Source organism: Rhipicephalus microplus, chromosome X, assembly GCF_043290135.1.
Source record: "Rhipicephalus microplus isolate Deutch F79 chromosome X, USDA_Rmic, whole genome shotgun sequence".
In the NCBI taxonomy this organism is placed as follows: Eukaryota; Metazoa; Arthropoda; class Arachnida; order Ixodida; family Ixodidae; genus Rhipicephalus; species Rhipicephalus microplus.
The window spans coordinates 336,879,083-336,898,814 of NC_134710.1; the positions used below are offsets into that span (position 1 = coordinate 336,879,083).

At 44.2% G+C, this 19,732-nt stretch overlaps 2 protein-coding genes across 3 annotated transcripts in view; one reads left to right on the forward strand and one right to left on the reverse strand.

Annotated features, from left to right (window-relative positions):
• The window catches only part of LOC142776302 (cytoskeleton-associated protein 5-A-like), a 317,071-nt gene that overhangs the window by 204,749 nt on the left and 92,590 nt on the right, over nucleotides 1-19,732 (forward strand). The window lies entirely within an intron of this gene.
• LOC142776300 (uncharacterized) lies at nucleotides 16,916-17,679 on the reverse strand. The gene is made up of 2 exons (XM_075879712.1): nucleotides 17,539-17,679; nucleotides 16,916-17,249 (listed from the first exon to the last, which is right to left on the reverse strand). Exons 1-2 carry the CDS (start codon nucleotides 17,657-17,659, stop codon nucleotides 17,059-17,061), a joined length of 312 nt encoding a protein of 103 aa, XP_075735827.1. The 5' UTR covers nucleotides 17,660-17,679; the 3' UTR covers nucleotides 16,916-17,058.

Here is a 19,732-nt window from a genome sequence, read left to right on the forward strand (position 1 = left end):
GAAAGAAAGTATTCTTTTCTCTGTTAAGATTATTTTGTCATGGTCACACATATCTTGTTGCAGATGAGCTCTGTTCTGGTGCTCAGTATAAAAACGCTCGTAGCACCTTCAATAAAATTCATTTGACAGCGCTCTTTCCTGTCCTTTTTGTGATAAGATTTTTATTATAAAAAGAATTTTATTTTTTTACAATTTAGGTATAATGATGACTTTTCATTGTATCACAACATGGAGCAAATTGCCTCTCAATACGGACAAAAATCACGATTTTGTAAAATTTGTGATATTTTCTAGTATATTTCAGCAGCTTGAGAGGTCTAAAGATATTTTTTCCTCAAAATATACTTTTTGGGGAGTAAGTAATCACTGCTCAGATATTCATACAAAGTGGAATATTGCAATAAAAAATGCAAACATAACACACTTTGCCTTGATTTTTGGAAGCGAATGTGCAAAAAATTTCACTAATATTATTGAGCTTCAAATATCTTACACAAGCACATTTACTTACCATGTAGACCGATTTTGCTTTAGAAGAAATAAGCGGTAGTTTTAAAACGAAATTTTCCACAAACAGCACCCAGACGGCACTATGCCAGGAAGATCAGAAGTCAGCCACATGAACAAAACTTTTTTTTCTCGCTGAAATATTCTAGCAGTTCACTGTTTTCAACGCAGTAAGTCAGCACATTTTTTTTCAAATACAAGTCAGATGGTCGCCAAAGTGGCTGAGACGTTTGGCATGGAATGGTCCAGCTATATTTAAGCAAAATAACTTACACAAATAAGAATATTTGTTCATCTACCATGACCACACTAGAAAAAGTTGTTCAGGCATTGTGACACAAAAATTTTCAGCGTCGTACTGCCTGAACAACTTCTTTTATTAACTCCAAGCTCACGCCGAGAAAAAGCCGCTCTATCACGGTGGTTCTTAAAGGCCTTGCGGCTGTAGACAATGTCGAAAATAAAAAAAAAAATCAACTTATCTGTGCTGTCATTCCTTCTTCGTCATTACTGACACGGAAGATTTTTCGGTAATCCACGTGAAGGTTCAGTAAGTAGGCTTGCTCTAGGCTGGGGCCGGGGTAGACTACGCAGGGCGTCAGCGGGACCATCTCGCCCTGTAATAAGAGCAAATATGATTTCTCATAAAATGATGTTCGTGCTGTTTCGGCAGCACCATATATGAAGAATGTGTAGTGTGTATCCTTTGACATGGCGTGTAATTGACATTACACTGAACTCGAAGCATACAACCCATACATTCCAATAATTTCGTATGATAAAGATAAGATAGTTTTCCAGCATACAGATCCCGAATTGAGGTGAAGTGTAAGACTACAGCTCGAAAATGGCACTTACCAAAGCCTGAACTCACCTAAGAATCAAATTCTTTATAGGGTAATGAGCCAGTGTGAGAAACAATTCCTAAAGTACAACGTTCAGAATATGTAGCATTCATCAAAACGCACAAGAAACTTACCTCTTCATGTACAAACAGTGAAGGCATCTCTGCTTTCTCTTTAATATGAGAACAAATGATCTTGGGCGTGGCACAAGCGAAGAGGTCTGAGAAAAAAGTAAATATTTACTGACTTTAATCACGCCTCTAACAATTGGAGGAATTGTGGCGATTCAGCAATTAGTGTAATTCTGACTGCCTCTATAAGGACATCAAAATGAACAATTTTCTCGTTCTCTCTACCCTCACAAGAAGCTCCGTCCATGGCATCTAATCCAACTTTGACGCTGTGCTTCCTATTTGCCTGCTTTCTAGACGTACGGCTGCGAACATGTATTTTGTGCACCTAATCTAGCACAGAAATTCGTCATCTGTAACTGAATCATCTCCATTCATTGTAATTTAATAAAAGATGTGATAGCTAGCCCAGTTTTCAAAGAGTTGCGGGCCTGTAATAGGTACTGCCTAGCACGTATGAAAGTATTTCTTTTTTAAAAAATTTCTTCAAAGCTTGCTTTCAGAAAAGCGTCTGGCATATTTCAACAACCAAGCCCATCCTCTGATAGCAATCAGGGGCACGCTATTAGTGATTATTGATCACGGGATTTAAAAACGTAACCCGTGCCTAAATACTCAGTTAAACACAATCAAGCAAGAAGGAGCGCTCGAACGACACCTACGCGCGCGGACGCCGCCTACGTTCTATCAGCCATGGATTATGCCGGAGCTACCGCACATAGCTCCCACAGTCACGTATACTCTCTCGATTCTGTTATAACGCCGAACGTTATCGCAGATGAAAGCAAAGCACGAAAACAGCAAACGGAAACGAGGGAAAACAACGCACGGCGATGGCCACAACAACGCGCCTTTGGAAGTCTACTAGATCTTTCCCTGTTGCTGGCGACACGTGTCCTAAATATGGTAAAAGACCGACGCGCACGTGCTGGGAGCATCGCAGCATATCAGCAACTCAAACTATACAGTCTTTAAGGGGAAAAAAAGGTGATTTCGCACAGTGCGCCTCTGTATATAAACTTTTCTTTTTCTTTCTTTTTTGTACGCTTACACCTGCAGAATCACGTTGCACATTTGAGTAATAATAGAAATGTTATTACGATGTAGCCTAAAGCGCATCTTGAAACAATATCAATCACTTTGAGCTGTGCAGAGACAATTTGCGATCAGCAACTTATCGCGCCCTTGTTAAGTGATCACATCACTCACTGTATGAGTGATGCAGGCACTTACTCAACATTGCGCACAGCAGTGTGAACTCGTTAAGTGACACGTTTCATCGGACATCTGCAACAGGACCGCGAACGCATGCTGTTGTAAAAGGTTGGCAGCCTACTTCGGCAGAGTTGCTGCAGGCGCCCAGCTAGCGCTGTATGATTACTACCTACGAAAACGGTACACTCACCGTTAACAGGCCCATGTTGTCCGTGTCCGCCGCCCCATGAATATTCCTTAATCCGAGCGTTACTTCGAACACGGTGTCATGCGTGACTACCATTGAAGATGCGCCTGTTCGCTAGAACTCACACAGCGACCAAGACCCCAGACCAACGCAACGCATTTGATAGACGGATGAGACAGAGAGAGCAACGTTGAGAGAGAGAAGGAGGAGGCACTGCCGGTGGAGCCGCAGCTGTCGACGCAGGTGTTCGGTGACGCAACTATCCGCTTATCTACACCACCGTTGGTAGGGCAAGGCTGGCCCGGGTGAGCGGGGTGAGCGGGAAACCCGCCGAGTAAGCGCCGAAAGGCAAACGCTATGGCGCATAGGGCGGGCGGCAGTTCGACACGGAAGGCAATTGAATTGCGCTTCAAGAATTACTCCTTGTAAATGGCAACTCTCCTTCCAACCAGCCGCACAGGGGCGCAGGTTATTTACCAGCCTCGGGTTCTTTGAGTATTTCCACGGAATGCGACTGCAGTGGGCGAAAAATTGTGAAGCAAAACTTGCGGAAAACAAAGTGCACCCTGTAATGGCAAGAAACAATAATTATTTCGTCCTCGGTGGCATTAGCGGGAGAGAATCCCTACCCCTTTTTTCAGGGAAATTTCTTTTCGCATTGTCCGTGTCTGGCAATTCCGCATATGATTCCGCAAACACTGAATGCGTAGTCGAAGCTGGAACAAATTAATCCACAGTCGCGGATGTTTAGAAGGCTTGTCACGCACCACGAAACGTGTCGAGGTTGTTATAACAAACTTCTTGCTGACCACATGACCAGCACATAAATACATATGGTTGCCCAATGAGCTAGTTAAGCACCTGTAGCAAAGGCAGAGCACGTTCTTGTTAAGTGTTGTTAATATAAACGATGGTTGTGCATAAGTGCAGTGACAGCTTTCTGTGTGAATTGTTCATAACCGACGTTTTCAAGCGTAGAAGCACCTCAGCGTACCTAATCAGCTACCACAGCAAGTTCGTAAGAATGATGAGGTACGAGATTGTGCAGCTGTTTTCAGTGTACTGAATAGTCCGTGTACAATGCGTTGACCACCGCCATTCCTTAAGCTACCTCCCATGTAGACTCCCAGTCTGAACAGGTGTGGGACCTTAAACACTAAGAAGCAGTGCCCCCCCCCCCCCCGCACACTCACACACACACGAAGTTCGAGGGCGCACGGGCTGATACACACGCATACTTATTCAGAGGCGCACACACATACACGTATACACAAATACGGCCGCACACACACGCGACCATAAACGCACGCATGCATGGGCGTGCACATGTGCACAGGCACGCTTAACACAAACACGGACTCGCACATACACGCGCACGCACACATGCACGGGTGTACACACAATCGCGCTTACACACGAACACATGCGCAGGCTCACGCACACACACCCACACTCGGGCGAACATTATGTTCCTGTATATAATCCATAGCAAACATGTAGCTTATAACCAACGCTAAGGAAAGCTTTCGTAACATGAATTGCAGTTAATTGCCATTATAGATGAAACGCGATTTGCTTCTGCTGGCATTCTGCTGTATTTGGAGAGCACCTTCACACATTCTAAGTCAATTAGGCCGTCATTTAACGCAAGGTGCACATATTCGTGCAGTAGCTACGCTGCTCGGCCACCAATCCGAAGGTCGCGGCTTCGATGACGGCCGTGGCAGTCGAATAAGGCCGGAGGCGAAAAGGTAGAAGCCTGTGCACAGTGCGATATCAGCGCTCAATAAAGAACACCAAACGATCAAAGTCTCTGGAGCTTTCCACTATGACGACCCTCATAATCATATCGAGGTTTTTGAGACGTAAAATCCCAAATATTATAATTATGTGTTCGTCTTTTGCTGCATAATCCATTTGATGAATCGTCAGCTACACCCTTCTCAGGCACAAATAACCCTTAGAGTCTATTTTAGGGTGCTATCGAGGCAAGCACCCAAACAAAGGGATGATTTTTTTATTCGACCATTTATGAGTGTTAAAGATGTTGCAAAGGGTGCTTTACCGTAAAAGCACTTTTTACACCCTTTTAGGTGTAAAAGTTTTTACTGTGTTTTGTCGAGGTGGACAAGACAAATTTCATGGTTCTAGCTTTCCTATAACAACAATATGAAGTTTGAGAACTCTCATCTGAAGTCTGAGAAACAGCAATTTTCATATTTCACCCTTTCAAAAAATAGAGCCTCTTAAGGTAGCATTTGGCACCCTACTACACTCAGTGAACACTCAGCTTTTCATCAAGACAAAAATTACGAAACTTGGGTTTGCCTAAGCTGAGCAAAGCTTCCTAAAAGATTCTAGAGTTATGGAAAAAAGAACACCACCTATTGCTCATGAAATACTATGGGGTGATATGGCTCAAACAATGATTTAGAATTTCATTCATTTAGTTTATTTTATCCTCACAGCACATAAAGGCGTTATCATAGCTGCAAAATTCATGCATTCTAAATCAGGGAGATTTTAGCAGCAAGGAAAAGGGGGGTCAAACTGATTTATTTTTCCCCTCCTTTTCTTTTCATTTGCATTAAGAAAAAAAGCATGGCGACAAAAAATGGAGGCGGGGTGTAAACATTGACGTTGTGGTCTTATAATGGCTTGATGTGGCCAACCACTAGAGTGTAGGGTTTCCAAAACACAACAAAAACTGTTAGTCTCAAAGGCAGTGTGCAAACATTCGTACCTCCCGAAATTTTGCATCATCAAAAAAACAAGGAAAATATATTTCAATCAAAAGTACTCGCGTATGTCTCCCCAAAACACACGTAAACATATGGGACGACGCAGCCAGCTGCCAGGAAACCACGGGCCGAAGCTTCACTTGAGGACAACTGAAAACTGAATGCCTAAGTATAGCGAAGTACATAGGTCGACAGAAATTTTACTAGATTTTTTGGACAGGAACACCAAAACACTTTAGCCTTTATTACGTCTTTATTGCCTTTAATTTACCGCTGCGTTAGCTGGATGCCCTCAGCGAGTAGTCGCTATTGATGATTGTGAACCTGACTTTGGTACCGCACGGAGCGGTTGCGAAAAACAATAGTTAATCTTCGTTTTCAATCTACCTGCGCTGGCTGTACACGTACCTTCAAAACCAAGTCTCTTTTTTTTCTATTTATAGCCGCATCTGTCGCAGAATTGTCCACAGCGTTTGTGGAAAGCAATGTCCCCTTGACTGGTCGAGCATTGGGCGCGGATGCACTTTCGAAGTTCTGCCAACTACGTCGTTGCCACACATGGTCGTATCAAAAGCCACAGTGGTTTCGTTCACAGCGGTTGTGGCAAACAATAACCATAGTTCTGACAGTGCGTGTGCTCGCCGCGTCATCTTTTAGAAGCTTCAAGCACGCTGCTCTTAACCTTCTTTCATCGGCTTCAGTACTAAAGTTCATACGACCCGCCACGATGATGGAAAGTGCTCGGTTAGTCCGAACTTCGGCCTAATAAGCATAGTGAAATTTGGCTGGGAAAGTTCACAAATTCGCATCTGCTGGTTCTATTGCACGTTTAAGATGAACGCTTCTTGACTTCGTTTACAATAAAATGTGATGGGTTCACAAAAAGTCAGGATCCAATTGGGCTGCATTTTTGTCAATGCGGCCAAATAACACACAGAAATTTTGACTTGCGAGAGGTTTTCCTAACTGTACTAACGTAAGAACTGATCGAAATTCGGTGGTCCCTCGAAAAATCCGGTACGCGTTACAGAGGGGGGTGGGTTATGCAAAAACAAATGCAAACAATACAATATATAAATACAAATAATAAATGAAAATACATGTTTAAACAAACTACGCTATTAACGACTTAAGACTAGGCTTGTGCGAATATTCGAATGCTTTGAATATGTGAACAAATACTAGAGTATGTGACTTCACTTCAATTCGAATTTAAATTATCGAATATTTCGAAGTATTCAGTATGAACGAATAGATCTATATTAGTCCGCATGTAACTGCTTGTAAGGGTGGTTTCACTGCAGTATAGTGTCAAACTGTGAAAGCACCTCTCCAAAAGAAATCTACCGCGAAGCTCCGCTTCAAATTTGAAGGGCCCCTGCAACAATGAATAATCATGGCCAGGAAACGTTGCCGATCGGTAGTTGAGACTACCGAGAACATGTGAGCTTATTATTATAGGACAGCATGCGACCTAAAATTCACAATAAATTCTCAGTCTGATAAATATTGCTCTCTTCTCTCGGCAAATGATGCCACTATGTCAAAAATCGTTCGTCACAACCGTTGCACCAGCCATTGGCTGATTTGAGCATGGGGCGCTTGGTCGATATTGGGGCCGCCGCGGGAGGCCGCGACTTGTCCACGAGTGCATGCGCAATCGCACTGAAACCCACGTACATTTTCAAAAAAAAAAAGAATATTCAAGGTCACGCCGCGCACGTGACGTATTTTCTTTCTCAATGCAATTTCTCCTGGATTTGCTTCAAGCGCTTTCGTCGAGACAAGCAGAGAGAATGCAATTGTAGCATGTGAAAAATCGCAAAACTCCACTAATACTGGTCAGATTCTAAAAGTTTTTTCAGCAGTTAATTCGTGAGGCAGTAGGCTTTTTTAGTGAATTTATTTCATGGTTAGTTGAAAAGCTGTTGAAAAGCCCTTCAAATGAACATATGATCCTCAAATTGATTGATCTTTTTTTAAGCTTAAAAGCTTGCTTTGCTGACTTTTACATTCTAACTGTAATGAATATAGTGCTACATAATTTACAGGTTATCACTTGCATCCTAGTGAAAGTTAAATCTTACCACTTCTCGAAGTTGTTCGGACTGCTTTTGATTGAGAAAAAAAAGAAAGCACTTGAATAGAGGCCTTCTTTCAATTTAAAAAAGATATTAAGCAGGTTAGTTAGGTCATGATAAATATGCCCACATTTATTTATACATCACATAGTCTATTCGAATTATATTAAAAATTATTCGACAAAAATCACTATTCGTTTCGAACCTAACACTTACTATTTGCACAAGCCTACTGAAGACAAAGTCGGTTAGTGCAGCCTTGCATGATGAAGCGTCCCAATGCAGGCAAAGGAGGGGGAAAGGCGGTTCCACTCAGTGCTTGTTTTTGGTAAAAAGGACTCAGAAAAGCATTATTGCGGCAAAAAGGAACGAAAACTTTATACTTACGATCAAGATGCGATGATACATATGAAGGTGCTGAGGTGAGTTTTTGTTTAAGTGAATTATTATGGTATACGATCGTTTGAAAATGACAAAAACGAGATTTTTTTTCCCGAAGCTTTAGATCCGCAAATCCAGGATGCATGAAAACCGGTAAGGTTACACATAAATATTGGCATAATCCAAGCATAACATTCCCCCCTTCCCCACCCGAAATCAATCCTCTCTTAGCAATTTTTGGCCTCAAAAAGCAGCCCGCAACTGGTAAGACTGAAAATCTTTGGCAGCATATCGTGAAGTGTTAAAATGCACTAACTTGAAAAGTACACATCAGGATGAGAAATGTACACGTTGTGGAGCAGGACATGGGGGACCTCCACAAGATGCCTTAGAGTTATGCTCAATAAAGCACTCGTACCTGCTGTGTGACAACTTTGAGTGTGGGAAGGCAGGCTAGTGGGGGCAATGGGCCTCGCTCTCCCATGTAGCCTACGCATTGAGGTGCTGAGAAGAGCAGGGGACTTGACTCCAAGTGTTCACAAATACATACCTGCAAAGCGAGCGCAGCCAATCAGTGCAATGTCAGCACTTTTCCTATGGTTGCGTAAAGTGAAATGCTGAAGTAAAAAAAATGCCCTGTAGTGAAGCAAAAGGTGGATAAAATCGTGATATCAGTGAGGTGACAAGTTCTATCACTCGTAACACACATTGTTGGAACCTGGAAATAAATGCGAAAAAAAGCTGGTTCACACACTGTTCAGTTTCTTAATCATTAGCTGATAAGCTGTTAGCTATGTTCCTGTCTCTTTCAAGGCAGCAACTTGTAAAACTGCTGCTTGGGCGAGTTGATTCATGATTAAGATAGACTTACTAGCACCAAAAAGTGCTGATTTAATGCGTGCCATGCAAAAAGGCCTTGCGTTGGAAGTAATAATCAGTTGTGAGTTCAGTGCTGTGTGTGTCTGTTTCTCCTTAGATGTTTTGTTGTTTTATGCCGGTAAATCCATCTTAGGCAACTTGTTGCTGCTTTGGGAAACACAACAATGTCAGACAAAGCCTGTCGCTGCCTTGGGGAAGCCAAAAAACAACAGGCCTGCGCGCTAGGCATAGCAACTGTTAAGGAATTTGGATGGAGCACTTACTATTATTGGTTTTCCAAATAGTTAGCAAAAGTCCTAAAGAAATAAGACTGGTGCAAAGTAAACTGCTATGAAAATGACGGGGTCAGTGGTCAATCAAAGAATGAAGACGAGATAGCCTCTTCTTCAAGGCAGCCTTGAAGAAGATAAGTCTGCTGGTCAAAACGTTGGCTTCTGCGGTGACACCCTACTTTCATGAATCCCCCCCCCCCCTCCCCAATATGCCATCGAGGTGCATACGAGTCTCCATGCTACTCACACGGTTAGGAAATAACCATGGCTTTGCACGAACAGACCAGATGACAAAGTACAACCGACTGGTTCGGTGGGTGAACCGGGTTTTTTTTGGGGGGGGGGGGGGAGGGACGTGAGGACGAGGTGAGTGGCTTAAAGGGGTACTGACACAAACTTTGGCTTCCCGTGTTTCTGCTGCAATATGTTGCTGGATGCCTGTTAGTCATAACACAACACATCATTTGCTGCAGTATGTGACAAAACTAATTACAGGCCCCTCATTATCGACCAGTTTAAGTTGCGGTTTCAGAGAGCTCCAAAAGGAGGAGCCGCCAGGTGCAACTATCGCCACCTAGTGTGTGCAGCTATTGCCCACGTCACTACACAGAACTGTGACACACTTCCGCACAATTTTCATCAAGATTTAATTTCAAATAGGAAACGAGACTGCAGTGTCGCCAAACACAAAACATTCGAAGCGTGCGCCACGGTCACGAACTTGCGACCAGCCACTGAGAACTATAGACTGTGGGAACAAATGCGGCAAAAGAAAATGACAACTGTGACGTCCTCATAACTTGTTTTAGTGACTTCTGCGTGGCGACGTGAGGAAGTAAAAGGTTTACAAAGGATCCCCTTCGAAGGTATTAATGGCACGATGGAGTTGAGCACTCCCACAAATTCCGAAATTCTTTTAAAATACCTTCCAAGCCATATTCGCTGTTGATATTTTGCAAATAGCATAGGAATTTTCACACCAATCGACCCCAACGAATATCTCAGCCGCGAAATTTTGTACCAGTACCCCTTTAGCAACTCTCCCCCAACAATTAGCACTTTTCAGTTTGCTGTTCACAGGAGTCTTTAGACAGGATACAGGAAGGACATTCGGGGATCATCAAGTGTTGAAGACTAATGCGACTACATTAACTTACAGTTTACTTTACAGTTTAGACTTACCAAAGCCACCGCTAGGCTCGTTAGGTATTCTGTAAACAGTGAGAAATCCCTGTGGCAGCGCCACTCAATGCTAGCCAACGTGCGATTTGTGCACAAACGGTGGCCTGGGAGCATAGGCCAGCAAAACTTGTGGAGCTCACACAGACTCACAAACAAAACATATTTTGCGTTTAGCACTCGCACGGACTCAAAGTCATGTAAAATTTTCTGAGCCGCACTCACTCCGATTCACACTCACGAAAATTTTCTTCAACCGGACTCACTCAGACTCAAACTCCCGAAAACATTACTCATTCGGACACAGTCAGACTCACGCCTCGATCTGAGTCAAAGTGAGCCAGAGTGAGTCGACTCATAAATCCGTTGGCCTAGAATCATCTTTTTCGACCATTAGTATGTCCATGTTCTATAGTACCAATATCTCTGGTAATCTGTGCTCTTTGGCGCCTTTTGATATATCACCTTCAAATACAAGTTGTGAGTGCTTTTAAACCAATAAAGTCATTTTTCTTGAAAAATTTAACAACAGAACATATCTGTTAGGTGCAAAACGATGATGATTCGGGAGACACGAGTGAAAAGACTGGCAGAGAAACAATGTTACTTTAACAAAACGACGTTTATTTAGGGCAAAGTAAAGAAAACTGCTGGAGAGACAAGAATACGGCGTCTCTCCAGTTGCACAGCCATCCCTCTTCTGCCTGCTCTCAACACCAACGCACAGTCACACACCCGCGCTCACCACAGGGGGCTCACTTTGGTGTCACATTACAGCTCCAGCCTCCGGCCGTCTCCGCTCGCGCAGTGAGCATTGCCTGGCGCCATCTTTCGAGTTCTGTTTCGTGCAACAAGGGCGCCTAAACTCGGCCGTTCTGCAATTACCGACCATCCCGGTCAGAATCTTCTGTTTGACCTATCAGAGTCTATCTCAACCTGGCCCCACAGCTTAATACTGTCCAGTGGAGCGATGCTGCTGCATGCATTCCTCTCATGCCATGTACTGAGCAGCCTCTCGATGCGATATCGCCCATCGGTTAGTTTTGCTGTTATGCTATATGGTCCTCTATTTCTACCTGATTCGCCATAATCTGTAGGCTCTTGCCTGGCCAATACGACATACCCTGGTTCGTAAGTCGTCGCACGTTTCTTGCTGTATCTTGCCTGCTGTTTCATACGGTCTTCACGAATGCTCGCTATCCTCAAAGGAAACACGACATGGGCGAAACCTTACGTGATCTCCGGTTGTTACTTTGATATTGCTCTCCGCTGAATTGGTGCGGCCAATCTATAAGACATCCGCAAAGCAGTCGCGACACTCTTCGATGAGTCGGTCGAGTTTCTCATGGTGCTCCGGGCTGAAGCTTGGGGCCGTTTTGACATACGTGGTCGCAGTTAAACATGGTTGCGTGGCACTGCAGCTTGATTTCACGTCCTGCATCGGCCCTTCATTGAGATAGCAAACTTCCGACTGCACAGCCCGCTAGATGGCTTGTATATTCGGTGCCTCGTACGAAACGTTCATTGCAGGAATGCAGGTCTCATTTCCCGCATCTGCGTTCACGACGCAACACGGTAAGCAATGGTCCTGCCCCTCTTGGTCCCTGGGCTGGTCGTTCACGAAAACATCAGCGTTGGGTTCGCTGCCCGTAACGTAGGACTTGACAAATCCAACGTAGTTTGGCGGAACAACTGTCAACTCTTTGGCCCAAAGGAAGGCCAGGCGCCTCGGAAGATCTGGAATATTGATGGACTCGAGTGTGTCATCACTTTCGTCCAGATTCTTTTTTTCTTCAAAGATACGCACGGTGTTTCGTCGCCTTACGACCATAACATGACGTTGCTCGGTGAAGGGCTGCCCCACGATGACAGGAATTGCCTGCGACTCATTTGGCACTATCAGCACGAGGACGTCGGCTGTTTCTTTGTCGACTGTGAGGTTGACGTTTGCCTCACCAGAGGGCGTCCCACGTCCTGACCCATAGCCCTCGATGGTCAGCAACTTCTCCATCACCGTGCATTTGATCTCGATCTGATCAGCATCCTCACGCGGAATAGTGACACACTGACTGCCAAGGTCGACGTACGCTCTTACTTCATTCCCGTTAACTTTAGCCAGCATGAAGTACCTTTCGTTCACTGCGTCTGCTGCCTGGATATTCAGATCCACAACGCTTTGAAAGAAATGCGGCTTGCTCTCCCTTTCCCTGCAGTTCTCGGCTTCGTGTCCACTTCGGTTGCAAACGTTGCAACTTGGCATTTGAGAGAGAGGTGACCGTTCTTGTTACAGTTAAAACATCGTGGCCCTCCTTTCTCGGGAGAGGGGGATTCGGTCTTCGGTTCGGAGAGTTCGCTCTCTCACCTCGGTTAGGAGTTTTGTTGGTTTTGTTTACTCTCGTTCAAGGCCGCTTCCGTGGCTTGGTTTTTCTTGTTGCCGTAGCCCGCTAGATTTTTAAATTCGCTCGCATTGGAATATTTTGAGTCCCGGAAGCCAACGGTTCCAACCCGCTCTTCGAGACGGTTGAGGCAACTCAGAAGCTCCTCCGTAGAGTCGTACGTGCAGGCGCTGATGTCTCGGATGGTATTCTGATTGTTTAGGCCGAAGATCAAATATTTGATGCAAGCTTCCTCGCTGAGGTTACAATGACATGCTTTCACCAATTTGACATCGCAGTAGCACTCCGTAGGCTCACCTCACTTGTATATTCGGTCCTACATTTGTCGGTGAAGCCTCTGTATTCTTTGTCCTGGCCAAAGCACGTTTGAGCTCCACCTTCCACTCGGGCCAGGTTTTGTTAACAGACAAAAAGCAGTCGTACCACGTCTTCGCTGGTCCATACAACTTCGAGAGTGCGTGGCAAGATGTTACTCTGTCTGTTCAACGGTAGACTTCCGCTAGGTCGTCCACAAGTGGAATCCAAGCGCCTATGGTTGGCGAGTCCGACGATGTTGGATCAAACAAAGGAACAAGGTGCGATGTCTCCCCTGCGCTGATTACAAGTATGGCTGCTGTCTGTTGCGACTTGAGATGCGCGATCCGGTTGATGGCTTCCTCCACTGCTGCTTGTACGGTGGATTGAAGCACTGCCGCCAAGTCGAACGCTGGTCCGCGTGTCGTAGTGGTGCTGCCGCGGGGAAACGGGTATAGCGCGGTAGAGCGCCGCAAACTTTTCTTTTCTCTACTGATGGATCGCGTGTGAAAACCATATAGTTGCCGGGTGATAGTTTCAGCACTGCCGAAGGCTTTTTATTTTGTTCTTTTCAGCAAAGTGAACTACATGAGTAATTTACTGGTCAGTTGTGGTTCACCTTAAGATTTGAAAGGAATATTTTCACATGATATTTTTCTCGTTACTTGCGCAAAAGAAACCATGTACAAATCACGCACTTTACTTTATGAAGAAAACGGTACTTATGAAAGGACATACTGCTGCGAATGGCCACAAAGTGTGTGATGATTTGACAAATCAAATAATTTAACACGATAGCGTTAGAGAGCTCGTTTTGCAGGAATTCCGATGTCAGTGGCAGAGTCAATGGCTGGGAGCGAAAATTCGAGGCAGATGAAAATAAAGATTGTAAATAATTATGTTTTTGTATCTTTTGTACATGATGTAACTTTTTTGTTATTGTTGTTTTACACCTGTGTGCAATGTTATGATCTTTGCCCCTCCTGCTGGGGCCCTTAAATGGGCCTGCAGTATTTTGTAAATAAAATAATATAAGTAAATAAGAGCCGGAGGGCGTTCGCACTTTGGCATTTCTTGCGGCACAGTTTAGGTCTCCACCGAGAAGCGAAGGGAGGCCAGCGATTGAAAAATCGGGTGAGCGTGTGCGCGCGCGCATGCGTGCGTGCGGATATTGCTGTCACGTTCAACTCTTAAGTGGGAAGCATAAGGGTTCCCCAATTTATTATTTCAACAACAGTTCATCAAATTCATTTAGTTTGCCAAACTAAATATCAGGGTTTTTTTTCTATGAAACCTGAAGCCAATGGTGTATGTGAATAAATAAATAAAAGTCGAAGAGAGATCACTCTCTGGGAAGCACAAATAATGAGCACAAGTAAAATGCATCAAAAGGCAGTCACAATGAACATTTAAACCATAGTTTTAACACACAAATAAACGAAGACAAATAATACATTAGCATTGGATTCTCACAGAATGTAAAGACAAGCGCAGAAAGGAATTGTACGCAAATGCAGAAATGGTGTAAATACTAGCCTCCTTACAACAACTTCCTCACATTGAACAAACAAACATGTTTTTTTCCTGCAAAGATAACATCAAAATGGGGGTGAGAGTAGTCTACGTACTACGGCTGAGCTTTAAGTATTTCGCTGTTTCACGTTTTTGCACTCTGGCTCGATTGAGAGATTTTACAAAAAAGTGCAGCCGAGTGGTAAAAAAATGCCACCATCTCAGCAGTAAGCACTTGAGCATGCTCAGCACATCCGACACTGTCCCGTCGTTTGGATTTGACAAGCGATATTACATCCATGATGCTTTCATGATGTAGTTCTTGTGCACTGAAGCAGCCTGTAAAAAAGATTCTCCAGATTTTGTATGAACCTGAGTAGGAATCCTGACGGACACAACAGGCCGCCATTATCCTTCAGCTGTGTAAATTGAGCAGCACGAAGGTTTTGGAGCTCTCTTTTGTCTGGAAGCAGGACCTTCTTACATGCATCACAACTGGTTTTGGCCAAGAACATTCATGCCACATATCCAGTGACACAAAAGGTTAAGCGTTGGTCGCTTTTTGCAGATATGCAGGCAACATGATCTGGTGCAATTTTTTCCAACTTGTCCAGTGCAAGTTCAGCACTACAAAGATTGTCATTAGCAATGAGCTGGTCAAACAAAAACTGTTTGTTGTGCTCATCCCTATCTGTGGCGTCAGCCCCAAGCAAAGCAGTCAACATACCTGGCTCAGCATTACCATTTGTGACAGACTTGGCAAGGCTATAAAAACTCAAACAAGAAACTGTTATCGAAAACAGCTGGGGAGTGGGGTGTGTGTTACAGCCTGACGCCTGCCTTGAAATGACGAAAAAGTTTTCAAGCGGGTCCTGGCTCAGCCTTGACGTCATCAGAAACTTGTACTCAAGTTCCTGACTCAGGTAGTCCAGCAGCGACAAGACACTTGCAATGGTGACTCTCAACTTAACTGTCATAGAGGCTGACAAGAATCACCACGGTCCGCTGCTTGAACCTCCCACTCAACGAGGTAAGCGAGAAATGACAGCAACTTGTCCACGGCAGCAGAGTCCGGACGCAGAGCCTTGGCCGGAAATTGAGATCACATGATCTCAATGAGGTCCCTGATCATTCTGAAACGTATAAAGCATGTAATGAGATTTTAAAACAGTGAGCCGATGTGCTGGTTGCTTCATTTTAAATAAAAGGTAAATCACAAACAACAAAACGTAATGAAGGTGTGCTGCTAATATCGTGTAAGTACTTAAAACATTCATCTTACCCGAAAAACGTCAAGACGGGCTGGATACTCCCACAGATGGCCTCTATGTTATTTTTGTCGAGCCGCCGGCCATTTAGCACAGCGTCACTGAAAAGCTGGTAGGCAAAGGTCACCCGCATTTTCTCGAAGTTGTTAGGCTGAATATGCCATGTCGTGATACCAGGCATGGCCTGAAGGGTCACATTCGAGCCATCCATCTTTAGAGCCTCATTGACGGGATGAAGTGAAACCTGCATGGAAAAACAAAATATTTCATTAGATTCTGCACAACTACCACTTTACTTTTGCTCTAAAAATTTCACTTCAAAACATGCTCGTCAAATTAATAGAATAAATTTCTGCACTTACTGGCCCTGTTGGTGTGTTGAAGCTTGATTTGAGCAGCCCATTTCTGATGCATTTAACAAGACGTGGGCAGTCAGAAATGAAATGGAGTGGCCGCTTGTTGTCAACTGGATGTTGAACTTTACATTTCGTGCTGGACACAGTCGCATGAATACCCATCGTGGCCCACATGTTACGGTTCCAGGCCGCACCGCTGCATATGATGAAGTCTACAAATCGCCCGGCTTTCTCTGCTAAAATAACAGCCACCAGCATCACTTTTGAAAGAAGATTTCCTTTCATGTTGCCCTGTGTGGCAAAAGAAGCAAGTATTTGTGTCCATTTCCCATTGAACGGAACAAACATTATAACCATGCCATGGTCTATCACTTTATGCTTGGCACTGGGAGGAGTAAACTGACCCATATCGACGAAGCCTTCTCTATGGCCTGACGATGACAATGAGAGATTCTCGGAAAGCTTCATCTCATCAATGATGAGACCCCCATGCCTTTTGAAGGCATCCATAGTAGATGTTTTCTCCTTCAGCACGCTTATTACCTTTGCATTGAAGCCAAATCCCATCCTGTAAGGCCTCATATATTTCTGCAGAGTCACCTTGCTTGGCAAGACAAGAATGTTTTGCGTACGCATGTCTTCATACAGCTTAAGTCCTTTCATACGCATGATCAGACATTCCAAAATTTATTCCTTCGAGTATCTTACGCCTCCAATGATTTTCCTCTTTGCAGCCTTAAACATGTGCAGAGCTCCTTCTTGGTGCTTTTGAGGCAGTTCTTTAATACGGCCGAGAAAATATTCATTGCTCAGATTACAGTTTTTTTTCTTCCGTAGCTAGGATTTGGCCTGCCAGTGTACACAAGCGTGAAGCACTTCGCTTTGCCTCCTGATTGGCTACTCGAAGTCTGTGGGGCCAATTAAGTGCGAAACGTTTTTTCTCCAGCTTGGATTTCCGGACCAAGAGGACTTTTTGCAGGTAGCGACAATGAATGCAGATGCCTCCTGCAAGATGTAAAATACAGAATGAGCTATTTACTAAAATGTAGCCAAGTGCAACACAGCCGAAAAGACAATAAGATAATAGAGCAAACAAAAAACTCAAAAATTAATTGTAGAGCTATTTGGAACGTGTTTATAAAGTCTCTGTGCAGCACTTTTTCATGAATATTATTCACTTTATTATAAAGAATGTGATACAGCTGGTTGAACATCAGGTTAGGAATAAATTATGATGCTTTGTTAGCCCCAACAGGAAATGCTCTTCTTAAGTAAAAGATAAGCTATTACATACCTTTAGCTGTCACCACTCCAAGGCAGTTCTTGCTGAACACACCATCATTTGCAGGAGTAAGCGTGCTTTTCATCTTGTCAGTCAGGTTCTGAGCAATGTCTTCATAAGCGTCTCTGCTCATTGCACCTGCACAAAGCAATGCAGAGTCTTCTATTTGAAAAATGTTACTTGCTTCAAGAAGGGAACTAATTTTTCCGTACTTCTTCTCTCTGCCATTAAAATAACACCTTGCCACAATGTCATTGTGCTGATCTAAGGTGAAGCTCATCACGTTCTTATGGAAAATACCAAAAGGCTCCTTTCTTGTGCGTGTCGTGGCAAACAACAGGACATCCAGGTCTACGGTAATAAGCTTCGTCCACAGCCTTGAAACATGCAGTGAGTCGGCCAGGGCCTGCAGAATAGTTGGTACAAATGAATTCACTTCGTCATTTTCAAAGGCCCTTGTATTCGGGCTGACATTTTGGTCTTCGGACAGGATCGCTTTCTGCTCATCGCGGCGAGACAACCGCAGTTTCTTCGCCGATTCAGACGAGGGAACACCGCGATGCTTTCTTTCTGCTCTTGGCTTCACAAGTACTTTTGAAAGGTATTCAGGCAGGTCGAGTAAGAGCGTCGGCACCGCACCTGTTGCAAGAACAGGCCTTCCCCGGAGGATTCGCACTTCTTTACCACCGATAAACTCTACGTAATCATGAATATCAAAATGCTCAGCAAAGTGCTTTTTGCACACCGTAGATGTCTAGGCTAGAGGCTTGTCCTTCCGTTCGAAGTTGCACTCCCAATCCTTCCAGTGGTCTTCCTCTTTTGGCACCGAAAACAACGAAATCTTTCGTTCATTTTCCACGCGATGACCGGGGTAGCCTGTATGATAACCCGGAGCGAAGCAATGCGTGTCCGGCTTTCTTTTCTTCTTATTGGTAATATTATAGGGTGCTTCATCGACTCTGAACGCACAAAATATGATAAAAAAGAATCACCACAACGCCAATATGCACCCACAGCGGCCACTTGCGAGTTGAGCTGCGCCAAGCATTCAATTGCACGTGTTGCGTCCAGCCAGTCCAGTTATCTCCTTGGATGGATGGATGGATGGATGTGGTGGTACCCTTTAGATCAGGCGGTGGCTAACGGCACCTAGCCGTAATATTTAGTGAACTAACCACTAGATTTATCTTTTTTTCTTTTAAATAGTAAAGTTGAGGACTGGTACTTTGCAGTGAAGGGTTTAATTTTCACTCGTGCATTGACTTGAGCCACCAATCGGACAACCCTCTTCTAGTTAATTCTACCCGCCTAAAGTCTATTTTGCCCTCCCTGTCCCTAAACCCCAGTTCTTTGAAGAACTCTGCGCCATCATCCTGAACTATAGGGTGAAGCCCTTTAAAGAACATTATCAAGTGTTCGACAGTTTCTTTCACCTCTCCACACGCACTGCATACCGTGTCTACCCCTTGGTATTTGGCCCGATATGTCTTGGTTCACAATTTTCCCGTCCTGGCCTCAAACAGTAGTAGGAAAAGACTACCACATCATTGAGGTAGACAAGGCAGCTCTTTGCCACTTCAAGCCAGCGAGAACTGTGTCCATCATCCTCTGAAAAGAGCTGGTGCAGAACACAGGCCGATGGGAAGAACTAGGAATTCGTGAAGTCTGTGTGGAGTCACAAACGCAGTTTTTTCTCAGTCTCGTTCATCCACTTCGATTTGCCAATAGCCACTCGTTAGATCGATGGACTAAAAATACTTCGCGCGTCGTAACCCGTCGAGATAGTCGTCGACCCGTGGAACGGGTAGACGTCTTTGTTTGTGACGCTATTAAGCTTCCTGTATTCAATACAGAATCGCAGCGTTCCGTCTTTTTTTTTCATTAGAACGGCTGGCGAGGATCAAGGGTTGCTGGATAGTTGAATAATCCCGTCATCGAGCATCTCTTTTACTTGTGTCTGAATAGCCTTGCGTTCTTTGGCAGAAACACAATGAGGCTGCTGGATGGGGTGGACGTCATCGTCGGTAATAATTCGATGCTTCGTGAGGTGTGTTTGACGGACTTTGGAAGAAGAGGCGAAGCTAGATTGAAAACCCCTTAAAAGGTCATGAAGTTCACCCTTTCTCTCGTTTGACAGCGTCAAATTAATGTCAATGTGGTCTAGAAATTTCTCGTCCTCATGTGTTTCCTCGGACGCGAAGCACTC